General features: G+C 43.4%; 1 protein-coding gene across 2 annotated transcripts in view; it reads right to left on the bottom strand.

Moving 5' to 3' along the window:
- Positions 1-3427: 3427 nt before the first annotated feature.
- The window catches only part of mmp23bb (matrix metallopeptidase 23bb), a 37720-nt gene continuing 23681 nt past the window's right edge, over positions 3428-17466 (bottom strand). For both annotated transcript variants that reach the window (XM_029714356.1, XM_029714357.1), the window contains 6 exons: positions 13811-13950; positions 13525-13692; positions 5328-5492; positions 4871-4981; positions 4105-4231; positions 3428-3757 (listed from right to left, as the gene is read on the bottom strand). In XM_029714356.1, the coding sequence (XP_029570216.1) occupies positions 3565-3757; positions 4105-4231; positions 4871-4981; positions 5328-5492; positions 13525-13692; positions 13811-13950 (904 nt within the window). In that variant the 3' untranslated portion in view covers positions 3428-3564. The remainder of the gene's footprint in view (positions 3758-4104; positions 4232-4870; positions 4982-5327; positions 5493-13524; positions 13693-13810; positions 13951-17466) is intronic.

Below are 17466 nucleotides of genomic sequence, written 5' to 3'. Positions count from 1 at the left end.
AACACAGTGGCCTCCATTATTCTTAAATGGAGGAAGTTTGGAACCACCAACTTTGGAACCTAGAGCTGGCCGCCTGGCCAAACTGAGTAATTGGTGGAGAAGGGCTTTGGTCAGGGAGGTGACCAAGAACCCGATGGTCACTCTAACAGAGCTCTAGAGTTCCTCTGTGGAGATGGGAGAACCTTCCAGAAGGACAACCCTCTCTGCAGCGCTCCACCAATCAGGCCTTTATGGTAGAGTGGCCAGACGGAAACCACTCCTCATTAAAAGATACATGACAGCCCGCTTGGAGTTTGCCAAAAGGCACCTAAAGGACTCTCAGACCATGAGAAACAAGATTATCTGGTCTGATGAAACCAAGATTGAACTCTTTGGCCTGAATGCCAACCGTCACGTTTGGAGGAAACCTGGCACCATCCCTATGTTGAAGCATGGTGGTGGCAGTATCATGCTGTGGGGATGTTTTTCAGTGGCAGGGACTGAGAGACTAGTCAGGATCGAGGGAAAGATGAACGGAGCAAAGTACAGAGATCCTTGATGTACTATACACCCATACACATGGATTTTGTACTGTATATATGTGGTAGTGGTGGGGTAGGGGCCTGAGGGCACACAGTCTGTGAATGTATTGTCATGTTTTTTAAATTGTATAAACTGCCTTAATTTGGCTGGACCCCAGGAAGAGTAGCTGCTGCCTTGGTGCTCCATAATAAATACAAATACAAATCTTGTTTTTATTTTAGCTTTTCAATGGCAAAGGAAATGTCGGTCTTGTCATACTGTTAACCTGTTGACTACAATCACTTGTAACAGGACTAAAATGTTAAAAGAAAAATACTAAACTTTGAAGTAAAATCACTTTAATATACAATGGTCTATGTTTGGCAATGTGTTGTTGCACATTTCTAAAGTGGTGTTGGTGCATATACATTTCTGGCAACCATTCCTTGTTACACAGGAGTGAAAATATCTGAATTCTCATATTTTTCTACAATATATAACAAACAATTTAACATGGTACAAAAACATCATAGGCAATAGTATTCACTTCAATTGCACAGTTTTCACATGTTGCGTTAAATATAAAAATGAATAACATTGTCATTTTATTTTCACTGATCTGCACAGCCTACACCACATCTTCAAAGTGAGAGACAAAATATAGAAATGTTCTAAAATGAATTTCTGCTTGAATGCATACATATTCACCCCCTTTGCTGTGGCAAACCTAAATCCATTCAAAATCGCAGTAATGTCCTTTAACAAGTCACTAAATAAATGTAATGGAGTCCATCTCTTTGTGCAACAACATTTGTTAATGTTATTTCAGAATAAATACCCATCTTTGTAAGGTCCCTCAGGTGGTTAATAGATTTCAAGCAAATATTTAACCTCAAAGCTACCCTGGAGCTTTCAGAACACCCATTAATATATTTATAGGCAGGTACAGATCAGAAGAGGGTCCTTTAAGCATGGTCAAGTTAATAATTAAGCTGTGAATGATTTATCACATCACACATACGAAACAAAGATCTGTCCATATATCCTAACTGAGCTGCCGGAGAGGAAGGTAATGCAATGTCACCGCGAGGCCAAGGTGATTGTGAAATAGCTAGAGTTCCTTGGCTCAGATGGGGAAAAAAGATAAACAACATTGCAGTCACTCCACAATACTAGCAGGGTCAAAATAAAAATGGTGCAAAGCCCTGGTAAAACATATTCAGTCTGTTGAACGCTTAGGATAAGAGTTTCACATTTCACCAGGACAATAACCCAGAATAAGACCAATGTTTACATACACCTTAGCCAATTACATTTAAACTCAGTTTTTCACAATTCCTGACATTTAATCCCAGGAACAATTCCCTGTTTTAGGTCAGTTAGGATCACCACTTTATTTTAAGAATGTGAAATGTCAGAATAATAGCAGAGAGAATGATTTATTTCAGCTTTTATTTCTTTCATCACATTCCCACGGGGTCAGAAGTTTACATACACTCAATTAGTATTTTAGAGCATTGTCTTTAAATTGTTGAACTTGGGTCAAATGTTTCGGGTAGCCTTCCACAAGCTTCCCACAATAAGTTTGGTGAATTTTGGCCCCTTCATCCTGACAGAGCTGGTGTAACTGAGTCAAGTTTGTAGGCCTCCTTGCACGCACATGCTTTTTCAGTTCTGCCCACAAATGTTCTATGGGATTGAGGTCAGGGCTTTGTGATGGCCACTCCAATACCTTGACTTTGTTGTCCTTAAGCCATTTTGCCACAACTTTGGAAGTATGCTTTGGGTCATTGTCCATTTGGAAGACCCATTTGCAACCAAGCTTTAACTTCCTGACTGATGTCTTGAGATGTTGCTTCAATATATCCACATAATTTTCCTACCTCATGATGCCATCTATTTTGTGAAGTGTGCCAGTCCCTATTGCAGTGAAGCACCCCCACAACATGATGCTGCCACCCCCGTGCTTCACGGTTGGGATGGTGTTCTTTGGCTTGCAAGCCTCCCCCTTTTTCCTCCAAACATACGATGGTCATTATGGCCAAACAGTTTCATCAGACCAGCGGACAGTTCTCCAAAAATTACGATCTTTGTCCCCATGTGCAGTCGCAAACCGTAGTCTGGCTTTTTTATGGTGGTTTTGGAGCAGTGGCTTCTTCCTTGCTGAGCGGCCTTTCAGGTTATGACGATATAGGACTCATTTTACTGTGGATATAGATACTTTTGTACCTGTTTCCTCCAGCATCTTCACAAGGTCCTTTGCTGTTGTTCTTTTAGCACCAAAGTACGTTCATCTCTAGGAGACAGAACGTGTCTCCCTCCTGAGCGTTATGACAGCTGCGTGGTAGGCCTTGAAATACATCCACAGGTACACCTCCAATTGACTCAAATTATGTCAATTAGCCCATCAGAATCTTCTAAAGACATGATTTTCTGGAATTATCCAAGCTGTTTAAAGGCACAGTCAACTTAGTGTACATAAACGTCTGACCCACTGGAATTGTGATACAGTGAAATAATCTGTCTGTAAACAATTGTTGGAAAACATACTTGTGTCATGCACAAAGTAGATGTACTAACCGACTTGCCAAAACTATAGTTTGTTAACATAGTTTGTTTCCATTGGTCAATTATCTGTTGATTCTAAGGTTAAACTTAAGGAAGGTTTTCTGTTTTCTGTGGGTTTTTTTTATTTTAGGGAAAGGGGGATACCTAGTCAGTTGTACAACTGAATGCCTTCAACTGAAATGCGTCTTCCGCATTTAACCCAACCCCTCTGAATCAGAGCTCACAACCCCTGAGTGAATAAGGTCCAATTTGTGGCAGTCTTGGCAGATTTGAATTATCAGGTTAATATTTGTAAGCAGGAAGCCGTCATGCTGTGTATGATGATGTCAAATTGCTGAGTTCACTTTTAATATTATAATTGTTGCCACCTGTATTCCAATGTGGCTATCGGAGAGGCACATGTGGCACAGCTGTGGTTTCGTCCTCTTTTCCTCCATGCCTCATACTTTCCTTCCAAGCTCTCATTCTTCCCTTCCCTCACTCACTCCGTTCAGCTCAACTGTTGGAGGGCTGTTCAGGCTTCAGCCGGATGGCCCAGGAGTTTGCAGAGACCACATTGCCGCTACGATGGACGCGACAGGTGTAAGTGCCCTCGTTAAACTCGTTGGCAACGATGCGGAGGTCACGGCCCTTCATGATGATGTAGCCGGGGATAGAGATCAGGAGCTGTTCTCCATCCTTGTACCAGCTGGAGCAAGGTCAAAGGTCATACCAGGGACCAGCACGGGAAGAGAGGAATCAATCATTGAAATGTTATGTACATACATCCAACAACCTTTGCCAGAAACATAGTCACAGTAAAATAAGAAATACTCCCATAAAAAGACCTGACAGAGCAATGGGAGAATCTGACCATTAATTATGGTATATAGTGGTCTGAGATTTGGACAAGTCGTCTGCCCTGCCTCTGGATCACTTGTATTGTGTACCGTCTAGCACTCTCTCTCTCTCTCTCTCTCTCTCTCTCTCTCTCTCCTGTCCAATAAACACCAAAAATATGATTTGTACATTACTGTATTTAGACTATTCTCTCACCTGACTTTGGGAGGCGATCTAGAATTCTTCGTCCCACAGCGGAAGCCCACAACCTTTCCACGAGGAACCATCTTGACCTTGACGTTGGCAGGCAGTGGAGTTGGCGTGGTAACGGCCTCAAGAGGCTCTACAGGAAGTGAGTGAAATACCAGGACAGTCATGATACTTCCCCCACAAGATAGGCCTAATATTCTTCTGTGGGTTTTTCTCAGTTCATCTGTCCTCAATTCCTCGCATCCTATTTCCTCTCCTCCTTCTCAAAACAAACCGGAGAAGAAGGTCTGAGGGGAGAGACCTTGGACGTTCTCCTCCAATATGGTTGAGAAAGAGGAGAGAAGATATGATGCGAGGAATTGTGTAAAGATGAGTCTATTTGGGGATAAAACATATGCCACAGAAGTGATACCAGTACAGTAGGACAAGGGAGGACACAGAACACAGAGTTGGGCAAGCTAAAGCCTGAATGTTGGCAACATAACACAAGGTTTAAGCATTTTAGTTATCCGTTTCGCAACTGTCATCCAAATCTTCTTACAAATCCAGGCAGGTCCAAAATCAAATCTGTCAAAACCAGGATAGATCCACATTTAACTATTGAGTCCTGATCCATTTGCTGGCATAAGACAGTCCTAAAAGCATGCTGTTAATAGGATCCCATGTAGATACATGGAGAATGCAACTTTACATTCAATTTAAAATCCAACTGGTGAACTGCAGTGTAGTTAAATTAATGTACAATCAAGAGTGGCCAATATGCCTGTCTGACCATAGCAGAGGTCACATCGTCGGGCACAGTGTTTCTTCATGAAGCTCTTCCTCCTTTCGCAGAAGCCAAGGCGAGCCCATGGATCACACACACGCTTCTTGTCTGTGCATCCTGGAATACAACACACATATAGACATTTGTGGTTGCTCTTAGTGTTTTCTTTGTGTTATGTCTTATACCTGTGTAATAAAGCTCTAATTACTTGTGTATGAACAACATTGTATTAACACATTACATAGTACTGTAGTATTTGTATTGTTATTGTGTTGTAATTGCACAATGAGTTGAGCGGGAATTGGGGGAATAGAGAATATGTTAATACAATGTTAAGACAATGTTAATACAATGTTAGAAATTACATCATTACAATACATGTATGAAATGTATTTTTATAAAGTCTTAATTTATCCTCGCACACAAACAAAAAAACATATGATTGATCTGAGTGTTCCTTCACCATAGAGGCGCTGGATTCCCCAGATGTCGTCCTGGGCAATGTTCCTCTGGCCCGTGTAGGTGGCATTGGGGTGCATCAGGGCCTGGGGGTCACGGGAGTGCCACAGCCCCAGGGCGTGCCCGATCTCATGAGCCGCCACCTGTACCAGGTCATTCAACCATACACCTGGGGAAGGGAATAGACACAATTACGCAGGTACACAACTTATATCAAAGGACAAGGGGGATTGGGATCCCTCGATAGAATACGTAGAGTCATTATAGACGTGATCATTGTTGAGGAAACATAAAGATTCTAGAATGGTGTGTTGGTATATACAGGTAACTGCCCAAAAAAAAGGAAACACGAGTAAATGAGAGATAAAAAGTATATTGAAAGCAGGTGCTTTCACACAGGTGTGGTTTTCAGAGTTAATTAAGCTATTAATGTCCCATCATGCTTAGGGTCATGTATAAAAATGCCATGTTGCCCATTATTATGAGTACCATGGGTAGAACAGGAGATCTCAGAGAATTTGAAAGAGGGGTCTCAAAGAAGCATAGGGGGTTAAAAGTGTGTGTGTGTGTGTGTGTGTGTGTGGTGTGTGGTGTTTCTTGTGGAAGAATGTTGTCGAAACCCTCCAATAGAGTTCCAGACACTTGTAGAACTTATGCCAGAGGCATCATGCCCGTAGGCGGCACAGGTGCACGTGCCACCTCAGATTTGTCCTGTTAAAAAATATACATATACACTATATATACAAAGGTATGTGGACACACCTTCAAATTAGTGGATTCAGCTATTTCAGCCACACCCATTGCTGACAGGTGTATATAATCGAGCACACAGCCATGCAATCTCCATAGACAAACATTGGCAGTACAATGGCCTTACTGAAGAGCTCAGTGACTTTCAATGTGGCACCGTCATAGAATGGTATTTTTCCAACAAGTCAGTTCGTAAAATTTTTGCCCTGCTAGAGCTGCCCCGGTCAACTGTAAGTGCTGTAAAATGTGAAGTGGAAACATATTGGAGCAACAACGGCTCAGTGGCGAAGTGGTAGGCCACACAAGGTCACAGAACGGGACCGCCAAGTGCTGAAGCACGTAGCGTGTAAAAATCGTCTGACCTCGGTTGCAACACTGACTAACGCGTTCCAAACTGCCTCTGGAAGCAACGTAAGCACAATAACTGTTTGTCTGGAGCTTCATGAATTGGGTTTCCATGGTCGAGCAGCTGCACACAAGCCTAAGATCATCATGCACAATGCCAAGTCTTGGCTGGAGAGGTGTAAAGCTCCCCGCCATTGGAAACGCGTTCTCTGGAGTGATGAATCTAGTGATGAATCTAGCTTCACCATCTGGCAGTCCGACGGACGAATCTGGGTTTGATGGATGCATAATGCCAACTGTAAAGTTTGGTGGAGGAGGAATAATGAAATTCTAGAGGATTCTGTGCTTCCAGCTTTGTGGCAACAGTTTGGGGAAGGCCTTTTCCTGTTTCAGCATGACAATGCGCCTGTGCACAAAGTGAGGTCCATACAGAAATGGTTTGTCGAGATCGTTGTGGAAGAACTTGACTGGCCTGCACAGAGACCTGACTTCAACCTCATCAAACACATTGGGGATGAATTGGAATGCCGACTGCGAGCCAGGCCTAATCACACAACATCAGTGCCCGACCTCATGTTCTTGTGGCTGAATGGAAGCAAGTCCCCGCAGAAATGTTCCAACATCCCATGGAAAGCCTTCCCAGAAGAGTGGAGGCTGTTATAGCAGCAATGGGGGGACCAACTCCATATTAATACCCATGATTTTGGAATGAAATGTTGGACGAGCAGGTGTCCACATACTTTTTGTCATGTGGAGCATATAGTGCCTTCAGAAAGTATTCACATCTCTTGACATTTTCCACATTTGGTTGTGTTACAGCCTGCATTTAAAATGGATTCAATTGAGATTTTATGTCACTGATCTACACACAATAGCCTATAATGTCAAAGTGGAATTATGTTTTTAGAAAGGTTTACAAATTAATAAAAAATGAAAAGCTTAAATGTCTTGAGTTAATAAGTATTCAACCCTTTTGTTATGGCAAGCCTAAATAAATTCAGCAGTGAAAATGTGCTTAACAAGTCACATAATAAGTTGCATAGACTCAATCTGTATGTAATAATACAGTTTAACATGATTTTTAAATGACTACCCCATTTCTGTACCCCACAGGGGTGGCAGGAACATAGTGGTTAGAGCCTTGGGCCAATAACCGAAAGGTTGCTCGATCAAATCCCTGAGCTGAAAAGGTAAAAATCTGTCGTTCTGCCCCTGAACGAGGCAGTTAACCTATTGTTCCCCGGTAGGCAGTCATTTTAAATAAGAATCTGTTCTTAACTGACTTGCCTAGTTAAATAAAGGTACAAAAATACAGTTGAAGTCGGGAAATGTACATACACCTCAGCCAAATATATTTAAACTCAAGTTGTTCGCAATTCCTAACATTTAATCCCAGTAAAAATTCCCTGTTTTAGGTCATTTAGGATCACCACATTATTTTAAGAATGTGAAATGTCAGAATAATAGTAGAGAGAATGATTTATTTCAGCTTTTATTTCTTCCATCACATTCCCAGTATGTCAGAAGTTTACATACACTCAATTAGTATTTGGTAGCATTGCTTTTAAATTGTTTAACTTGGGTCAAATGTTTCGGGTAGCCTTCCACAAGCTTCCCACAATAAGTTTGGTGAATTTTGTCCCCTTCCTCCTGACAGAGCTGGTGTAACTGAGTCAAGTTTGTAGGCCTCCTTGCATGCACACGCTTTTTCAATTTCTGCCCACAAATGTTCTATGGGATTGAGGTCAGGGCTTTGTGATGGCCACTCCAATACCTTGACTTTGTTGTCCTTAAGCCATTTTGCCACAACTTTAGAAGTATGTCCATTTGGAAGACCCATTTGCGACCAAGCTTTAACTTCCTGACTGATGTCTTGAGATGTTGCTTCAATATATCTTCTTGCAGCAAAGCACCCCCACAACATGATGCTGCCACCCCCGTGCTTCACGGTTGGGATGGTGTTATTCGGCTTACAAGCCTCCCCCTTTTTCCTCCAAACATAACGATGGTCTTTATGGACATTTTTGTTTCATCAGACCAGAGTACAATTTCCACAAATGTCTTGTTAACAAACTAGTTTTTGCAAGTTGGTTAGGACATGACACAAGTAATTTTTACAACAATTGTTTACAGACTGATTACTTCACTTCTAATTCACTGTGTCATAATTCCAGTGGGTCAAAAGTTTACATACACAAAGTAGACTAGGGAGTGTTTTAGGATAAAAATTAACGTAATAGAGCCATGCACAGGCAAAATCCTAAAGGAAAACCTGGTTCAATCTGCTTTCCAATAGACACTGGGAGGTGAATTCACCTTTCAGCAAGACATTTACCTAAAACACAAGGCCAAATAAATACTGAAGTTGCTTACCAAGAAGACGTTGAATGTTCCTGAGTGGCGTAGTTACAGTTTTTAATGAAATCGGCTTGAAAATCTATGGCAAGTCTTGAAAATGTCTGTCTAGCAATGATCAACAACCAACTTGAAAGCGCTTGAATAATTATTTAAAGAATAATGGGCAAATACTGTACAATCCAGTTGTGCAAGGCTTTTAGAGACTTACCCAAAAGACACAACTGTAATCGCTGCCAAAGGTGATTTTAACATTTATTGACCCAGGGCGTTTTCTACATATCTAATCAAGATATTTTATTTTCCATTAATGTAGCTAATAGTAGTACTAGCCTCTCTACACTGGCTTCCTGTTAAGGCTAGGGCTGATTTCAAGGTTTTACTGATAACCTACAAAGCATTACACGGGCTTGCTCCTAGCTATCTTTCCGATTTGGTCCTGCTGTACGTACGCTGCGGTCACAAGACGCAGGTCTCCTTATTGTCCCTAGAATGTCTAAGCAAACAGCTGGAGGCAGGGCTTTCTCCTATAGAGCTCAATTTTTATGGAATGGTCTGCCTATCCATGTGAGAGACGCAGACTCGGTCTCAACCTTTAAGTCTTTACTGAAGACTCATCTCTTTAGTAGGTCCTATGATTGAGTGTAGTCTGGGCCAGGGATGCAAGGTGAACGGCAAGGCACTGGAGTGACAAACCGCCCTTGCTGTCTCTGCCTGGCCGGTTCCCCTCTCTCCACTGGGATTCTCTGCCTCTGACCCTGTTTTTCAGGGGCTGAGTCACTGGGTTACTGGTGCTTTTCCATGCCGTCCCTAGGAGGGGTGCGTCACTTGAGTGGGTTGAGTCACTGACGTGATCTTCCTGTCCGGTTTTTCACCCCTTCGAGCTTGTGTGGTGGAGGAGATCTTCGTGGGCTATAAGCCTTGTCTCATGGTAGTAAGTTGGTGGTCTGTTGATATCCCTCTAGTGGTGTGGGACCTGTGCTTTGGCAAAGTGGGTGGTGTTATATCCTGCCTGGTTGGCCCTGTCAGGGGGTATCGTCGGACGGGGCCACAGTGTCCCCCGACCCCCCGTCTCAGCCTCCAGTATCTATGCTGCAATAGTCTATGTGCCGGAGGCTAGAATCAGTCTGTTATTTCTGGTGTAATTATCCTATCTTATCTGGTGTCCTGTGTGAATGTAAGTATGCTCCCCCTAATTCTCTCTCTCTCCCTCCCCTCCCGGAGGACATGAGCCCTAGGACCATGCCTCAGGACTACCTGGCCTGATGACTCCTGGATTTCCCCAGTCCACCTGGTTGTGCTGCTGCACCAGTTTCAACTGTTCTGCCTGCTGCTATGGAATCCTGACCTGTTTACCAGACGTGCTACCTTGTCCCGGACCTGCTGTTTTCAACTCTCTCTCTCTCTACCGCACCTGCTGCCTCAACCTCTGAATGTTTGGCTATGAAAAGCCAACTGACCTTTACTCCTGAGGTACTAACCTGTTGCACCCTTTACAACCACTGTGATTATTATTTGACCATGCTGGTCATCTATGAACATCTTGAAGAACAATCTGGCCTTAATGGCCATGTACTCTTATAATCTCCATCCGGCACAGCCAGAAGAGGACTGGCCCACCCCTGAGAGCCTGGTTCCTCTCTAGGTTTCTTCATAGGTTCCTGCCTTTCTAGGGAGTTCTTCCTAGCCACTGTACTTCTATATCTGCATTGCTTGCTGTTTGGGGTTTTAGACTGGGTTTCTGTATAGCACTTTGTGACATCTGCTGATGTAAAAAAGGCTTTATAAATACATTTGATTGATTGACTAATAAAATATATATTTGGGAGGAAAAAAATCCACTTTGCTGAGAAAGAATGACAATTAAATCCATTTTAATCCCACTTTGTTACACAATAAAACGTTGAAAAAGTCAAGGTGTGTGAATACTTCATGAAGGCAATGTACAGTGAGGGGAAAAAGTATTTGATCCCCTGCTGATTTTGTACATTTGCTCACTGACAAAGAAATGATCAGTCTATAATTTTAATGGTAGGTTTATTTGAACAGTGAGAGACAGAATAACAACAAAAACATCCAGAAAAACACATGTCAAAAATGTTATAAATTGATTTGCAATTTAATGAGGGAAATAAGTATTTGACCCCTCTGCAAAACATGACTTAGTACTTGCTGGCAAAACCCTTGTTGGCAATCACAGAGGTCAGACGTTTCTTGTAGTTGGCCCCCAGGTTTGCACACATCTCAGGAGTGATTTTGTCCCACTCCTCTTTTCAGATCTTCTCCAAGTCATTAAGGTTTCGAGGCTGACGTTTGGCAACTCGAACCTTCAGCTCCCTCCACAGATTTTCTATGGGATTAAGGTCTGGAGACTGGCTAGGCCACTCCAGGACCTTAATGTGCTTCTTTTTGAGCCACTCCTTTGTTGCCTTGGCCGTGTGTTTTGGGTCATTGTCATGCTTGAATACCCATCCACGACCCATTTTCAATGCCCTGGCTGAGGGAAGGAGGTTCTCACCCAAGATTTGACGGTACATGGCCCCGTCCATCGTCCCTTTGATGCGGTGAAGTTGTCCTGTCCCCTTAGCAGAAAAACACCTCCAAAGCATAATGTTTCCACCTCCATGTTTGACGGTGGGGATGATGTTCTTGGGGTCATAGGCAGCATTCCTCCTCCTCCAAACACGGCGAGTTGAGTTGATGCCAAAGAGCTCCATTTTGGTCTCATCTGACCACAACACTTTCACCCAGTTGTCCGCTGAATCATTCAGATGTTCATTGGCAAACTACAGACGGGCATGTATATGTGCTTTCTTGAGCAGGGGGACCTTGCGGGCGCTGCAGGATTTCAGTCCTTCGCGGCGTAGTGTGTTACCAATTGTTTTCTTGGTGACTATGGTCCCAGCTGCCTTGAGATCATTGACAAGATCCTCCCGTGTAGTTCTGGGCTGATTCCTCACCGTTCTCATGATCATTGCAACTCCACGAGGTGAGATCTTGCATGGAGCCCCAGGCCGAGGGAGATTGACAGTTCTTTTGTGTTTCTTCCATTTGCGAATAATCGCACCAACTGTTGTCACCTTCTCACCAAGCTGCTTGGCGATGGTCTTGTAGCCCATTCCAGCCTTGTGTAGGTCTACAATCTTATCCCTGACATCCTTGGAGAGCTCTTTGGTCTTGGCCATGGTGTAGAGTTTGCAATCTGATTGATTGATTGCTTCTGTGGACAGGTGTCTTTTATACAGGTAACAAACTGAGATTAGGAGCACTCCCTTTAAGAGTGTGCTCCTAATCTCAGCTCGTTACCTATATAAAAGACACCTGGGAGCCAGAAATCTTTCTGATTGAGAGGGGGTCAAATACTTATTTCCCTCATTAAAATGCAAATCAATTTATAACATTTTTTACATACGTTTTTCTGGATGTTTTTGTTGTTATTCTGTCTCTCACTGTTCAAATAAACCTACCATTAAAATTATAGACTGATCATTTCTTTGTCAGTGGGCAAACGTACAAAATCAGCAGGGGATCAAATACTTTTTTCCATCACTGTATATATTTCATTTTTTTGTTGTTGTTTGTTTCTCTGTAATACTACTAGCCACCTAGCACTCTTATGAAGTTGGCTTCAGCTAGCCCAGATAAGTTCCCAAACTCATAACTAGCTACCAAGAAACCATTTCAGGCTATCAATCAAGTTAAAGTAGCTAGCTTATCTAACTATCTTAGCTGGCATGCCTGCTGGCAAGGTTGGAGGACTAGAAAAGCAAACAACTACTAAATGTACTAAGTAAGACTCACATAACCTTTCAATCTTTTACCCAGATTTTTGCAGAGAAGCATATTTAGTTGCTTTAAAAAAAATAGCCACCAGTCAGGAGGATACAGACAGCTCAAGAGGTATGCTTAGATATGCAGAATTAATCATAATGATTATGGCTCTCGATTGCAGGAAAAAGCTGTTTTAGGTGTTTGAAAAATTCTAAATTGTCCAACTTAAGGACGGTGGGCCTAGCCCCCCTACGTACCACCCCCAGACATCCTCACATACTTTGTGCCCCCTCAGATTTTTTGGGTGCATGATGTCCCTGATCTATGCCCAGGTGCATTGAAGCTGCCAAGGTGCATTGGAGCTGCTCAACGCCCTATTGAGACACTTTATGTTGGTGTTTCCTTTATTTTTGCAGTTACCTGTATATGCAGGTGTTATTGTATGATACAATACATTTGTTTGATGTATCTATGTGCTGTATGTTTTTTGTTTTTGTTTGTTTGTTGTTTGTTTTTGTTATTTGCTGTGCTTATAAAATAGAATTACTAAATGTCACATGACTTATTGAATGTTGTGAAAACCAATAAATAAAATTTTCCGCCCACAAAAAGGACAAGGGGGATAACGGAAGTATGTTTGATTTACAGTAGCTTGTCTGGCGGGCAGAGTCAGCACAAAGTGCAACCTCTTCGCGCCCATCTAACACACACAATATCAAGTGCAACTCTGGTTGTAAACTGGTTTTCTGGTTGAGGATACGTCAACCAGATTATTACCAACTGGTCTCTGTTACAACCAGGTAAACAGTTTTTTTTTCAAGACAACATCAAGTTTACATCTGATAAAAGCATCTAAAAAGATGTCATCAACGTCAATCGATTCCTTTAAAATCCATGGGTGGGGGAAAGTGAACGAGTACACTTTTTGGGCGAGGATAGAGAATCGGAGCACAGACAGACAGGGAGGAGAGTCTTTGCACCTTGTTTCCAGCTGAAGCGGGACTTCCCCAGGATCCAGAACTCGTGGTTGTCAAAGTGGATCTCCCCGCGCGGGGGCAGGAAGGCATGGGCCAACTCCCCGTTTAGCCCATCAAAACAGGGGTGCAATGGAGACCACCAGCAGTCTGTGTGGTTCCACGTGTAGAAGCCTGGAAGCATGAGCACACACATGCGCACACATTTAAAGCAGTCACACACACACCTTTAACTTATTAATGTCTAATCCATAGTGACACTGTCAGGTTCTGTTTAATTATGTGGTCTTACCGATGACAATGTCAGCACTCTTGTTGGGGTTTGTGATTTCAGCGAAGTAGAGAGGGGACACGTCGCTCCACTTGGAGAACGCAATGCTGATGGCCTTGCGGGTGCCGTCTTTGTTCAGCGTGTTGGGAAACTTCACGATCCTGACAGACGTGAACAGACACGCAGACAGACAGAGACAGACATGAACAGACAGACAGACATACAGACAGATGTGAACAGAAAGACAGACACAAGTATAGATTGGAAAGTGACAGACAATGCGACGAACTTGGATTCCCAAAAACATATTGCTGTTCCCTTTCAGTCGGTCATTCAGTATAACATACTATGGGGAGTCAACGCTCAACCATATTCACCTGAAAAACGCCCAACAAGCCAATGGATGCCGAGTTTGTCAGCCTGGCGCCAGGCTGCCCTGCATCACGCACTCCTACATCATGAATTACGCACATCTGCCTTCCCTCGTCACGCGCATCAGCGATATTGGACTCACCTGGACTCACTCATCACCTGTTTATTACCTCCCCTATATTTGTCAGTTCCCCTGCTCTGTTCCCTGCTGATGCATTAACTGTTTTTGTCTTTGTTACCCTTGTGCTGACGCTGTCCTTGTCTCGTTCCATGTCCGTTCCTTAGTAAATGTTTGACTCCCTGTACCTGCTTTGCCTCTCCAGCGTCAATTCATGTGACAGAATGCATCAGCCAACATACGACGCATCGGGGAGTACTGGTGTTCCGGTTGGTGGTGACGTCAGCTCTGGGTCACCGTCGATGGAAACGTCGAGCTTCCACGATCTAGCTGGCTCGAGATGTTTCCTTCCCCCGGTTGGCTTGGAAAGCGCCCATCCCACGTTGGGCCTCAGCCGGATCGTCAGGTTTTGTTCGCCCAGCCGGCCCAGGAGTTTTTTTGTTTTGTTTGTTTTGTTGGTTTTCCGGTCACAACTTGCAGACTTGTTTACGCTGTTGTGCGTTTTTGTTGCCGTTTTTACTTTGCTACCTGACGGTTTTTACTTTTTCATTACCGTATATTTTTACTTTTTCCCTCACTCAACTTTTTTTTTCATTCAACTTTCCTACCCCGGAGGTTTTATCTGGACATGGTTCGTCAGGACTTCAAACAGCCGAAGCTAAGTAACATTAACATGATGCCTTCTAATTGCAGTCGTTGTACTCATAATATACAGGAGAACGATCGCCTTACGGCAAGGATAGCTGTGCTGCAAGCCCAGCTTCAGACGCAATCGTTAGGCAAGGGTCATTTCAGTGTAGGAAAGGATGAAACAGCGTCTGTGCCACCAGCAAGTACAGATAGTAACGTTAGTATAAACCCCCTCGCACGGTCCCCGCAGCCGGACATCTTTCTCATGGCTTCTGGAGGGAAACGCTGTAGGAATGCTCAACCGGTGTCGCTTATTCAGCCGACAGAAACTTTCAACCGGTTCTCCCCGTTAAGCGAGTCGGAGTCGGAGGCCGAGACTTCTCTGGTCTCTGCTCCTCCCGTTGTGGGGTCTGAGACGCCGACGGCTCCCACCATTAGCTCTGACAAATTGAAAACCCTAGTCATTGGCGACTCCATTACCCGCAGTATTAGACTTAAAACTAATCATCCAGCGATCATACACTGTTTACCAGGGGGCAGGGCTACCGACGTTAAGGCTAATCTAAAGACGGTGCTGGCTAAAGCTAAAACTGGCGAGTGTAGAGAGTATAGAGATATTGTTATCCATGTCGGCACCAACGATGTTAGGATGAAACAGTCAGAGGTCACCAAGCGCAATATAGCTTCAGCGTGTAAATCAGCTAGAAAGATGTGTCGGCATCGAGTAATTGTCTCTGGCCCCCTCCCAGTTAGGGGGAGTGATGAGCTCTACAGCAGAGTCTCACAACTCAATCGCTGGATGAAAACTGTTTTCTGCCCCTCCCAAAAGATAGAATTTGTAGATAACTGGCCCTCTTTCTGGGATTCACCCACAAACAGGACCAAGCCTGGCCTGCTGAGGAGTGACGGACTCCATCCTAGCTGGAGGGGTGCTCTCATCTTATCTACGAACATAGACAGGGCTCTAACTCCTCTAGCTCCACAATGAAATAGGGTGCAGGCCAGGCAACAGGCTGTTAGCCAGCCTGCCAGCTTAGTGGAGTCTGCCACGAGCACAGTTAGCGTAGTCAGCTCAGCTTTCCCCATTGAGACCGTGTCTGTGCCTCGATCTTGGTTGGGCAAAATTAAAAATGGCGGTGTTCGCTTCAGTAATCTTACTAGTATAAAGACCTCCTCCATTCCTGCCATTATTGAAAGAGATTGTGATACTTCACATCTCAAAATTGGGTTACTTAATGTTAGATCCCTCACTTCCAAGGCAGTTATAGTCAATGAACTAATCACTGATCATAATCTTGATGTGATTGGCCTGACTGAAACATGGCTTAAGCCTGATGAATTTACTGTGTTAAATGAGGCCTCACCCCCTGGTTACACTAGTGACCAAACCCCCCGTGCATCCGGCAAAGGCGGAGGTGTTGCTAACATTTACGATAGCAAATTTCAATTTACAAAAAAAAAAACAATGACGTTTTCGTCTTTTGAGCTTCTAGTCATGAAATCTATGCAGCCTACTCAATCACTTTTTATAGCTACTGTTTACAGGCCTCCTGGGCCATATGCAGTGTTCCTTACTGAGTTCCCTGAATTCCTATCGGATCTTGTAGTCATAGCAGATAATATTCTAATTTTTGGTGACTTTAACATTCACATGGAAAAGTCCACAGACCCACTCCAAAAGGCTTTCGGAGCCATCATCGACTCAGTGGGTTTTGTCCAACATGTCTCTGGACCTACTCACTGCCACAGTCATACTCTGGACCTAGTTTTGTCCCATGGAATAAATGTTGTGGATCTTAATGTTTTTCCTCATAATCCTGGATTATCGGACCACCATTTTATTGCGTTTACAATTGCGACAAATAATCTGCTCAGACCCCAACCAAGGAAGATTAAAAGTCGTGCTATAAATTCTCAGACAACCCAAAGATTCCTTGATGCCCTTCCAGACTCCCTCTGCCTACCCAAGGACGTCAGAGGACAAGAATCAGTTAACCACCTAACCGAGGAACTCAATTCAACCTTGCGCAATACCCTAGATGCAGTTGCACCCCTAAAAATTAAAAACATCTGTCATAAGAAACTAGCTCCCTGGTATACAGAAAATACACGAGCTCTGAAGCAAGCTTCCAGAAAATTGGAACGGAAATGGCGCCACACTAAACTGGAAGTCTTCCGACTAGCTTGGAAAGACAGTACCGTGCAGTATCGAAGAGCCCTCACTGCTGCACGATCATCCTATTTTTCCAACTTAATTGAGGAAAATAAGAACAATCCGAAATTTCTTTTTGACACTGTCGCAAAGCTAACTAAAAAGCAGCATTCGCAAATGGAGGATGGCTTTCACTTCAGCAGTAATAAATTTATGAACTTTTTTGAGGAAAAGATCATGATCATTAGAAAGCAAATTACGGACTCCTCTTTAAATCTGGGTATTCCTCCAGGGCTTCATTGTCCAGAGTCTGCACAACTCTGCCAGGACCTTGGCTCAAGGGAGATACTAAAGTGTTTTAGTACTATATCTCTTGACACAATGATGAAAATAATCATGGCCTCC

Source organism: Salmo trutta, chromosome 26, assembly GCF_901001165.1.
Source record: "Salmo trutta chromosome 26, fSalTru1.1, whole genome shotgun sequence".
Lineage (NCBI taxonomy): Eukaryota > Metazoa > Chordata > Actinopteri > Salmoniformes > Salmonidae > Salmo > Salmo trutta.
The sequence above is the reverse complement of the archived record's forward strand: the minus strand, read 5'-3'. Positions and strand labels throughout refer to the sequence as shown.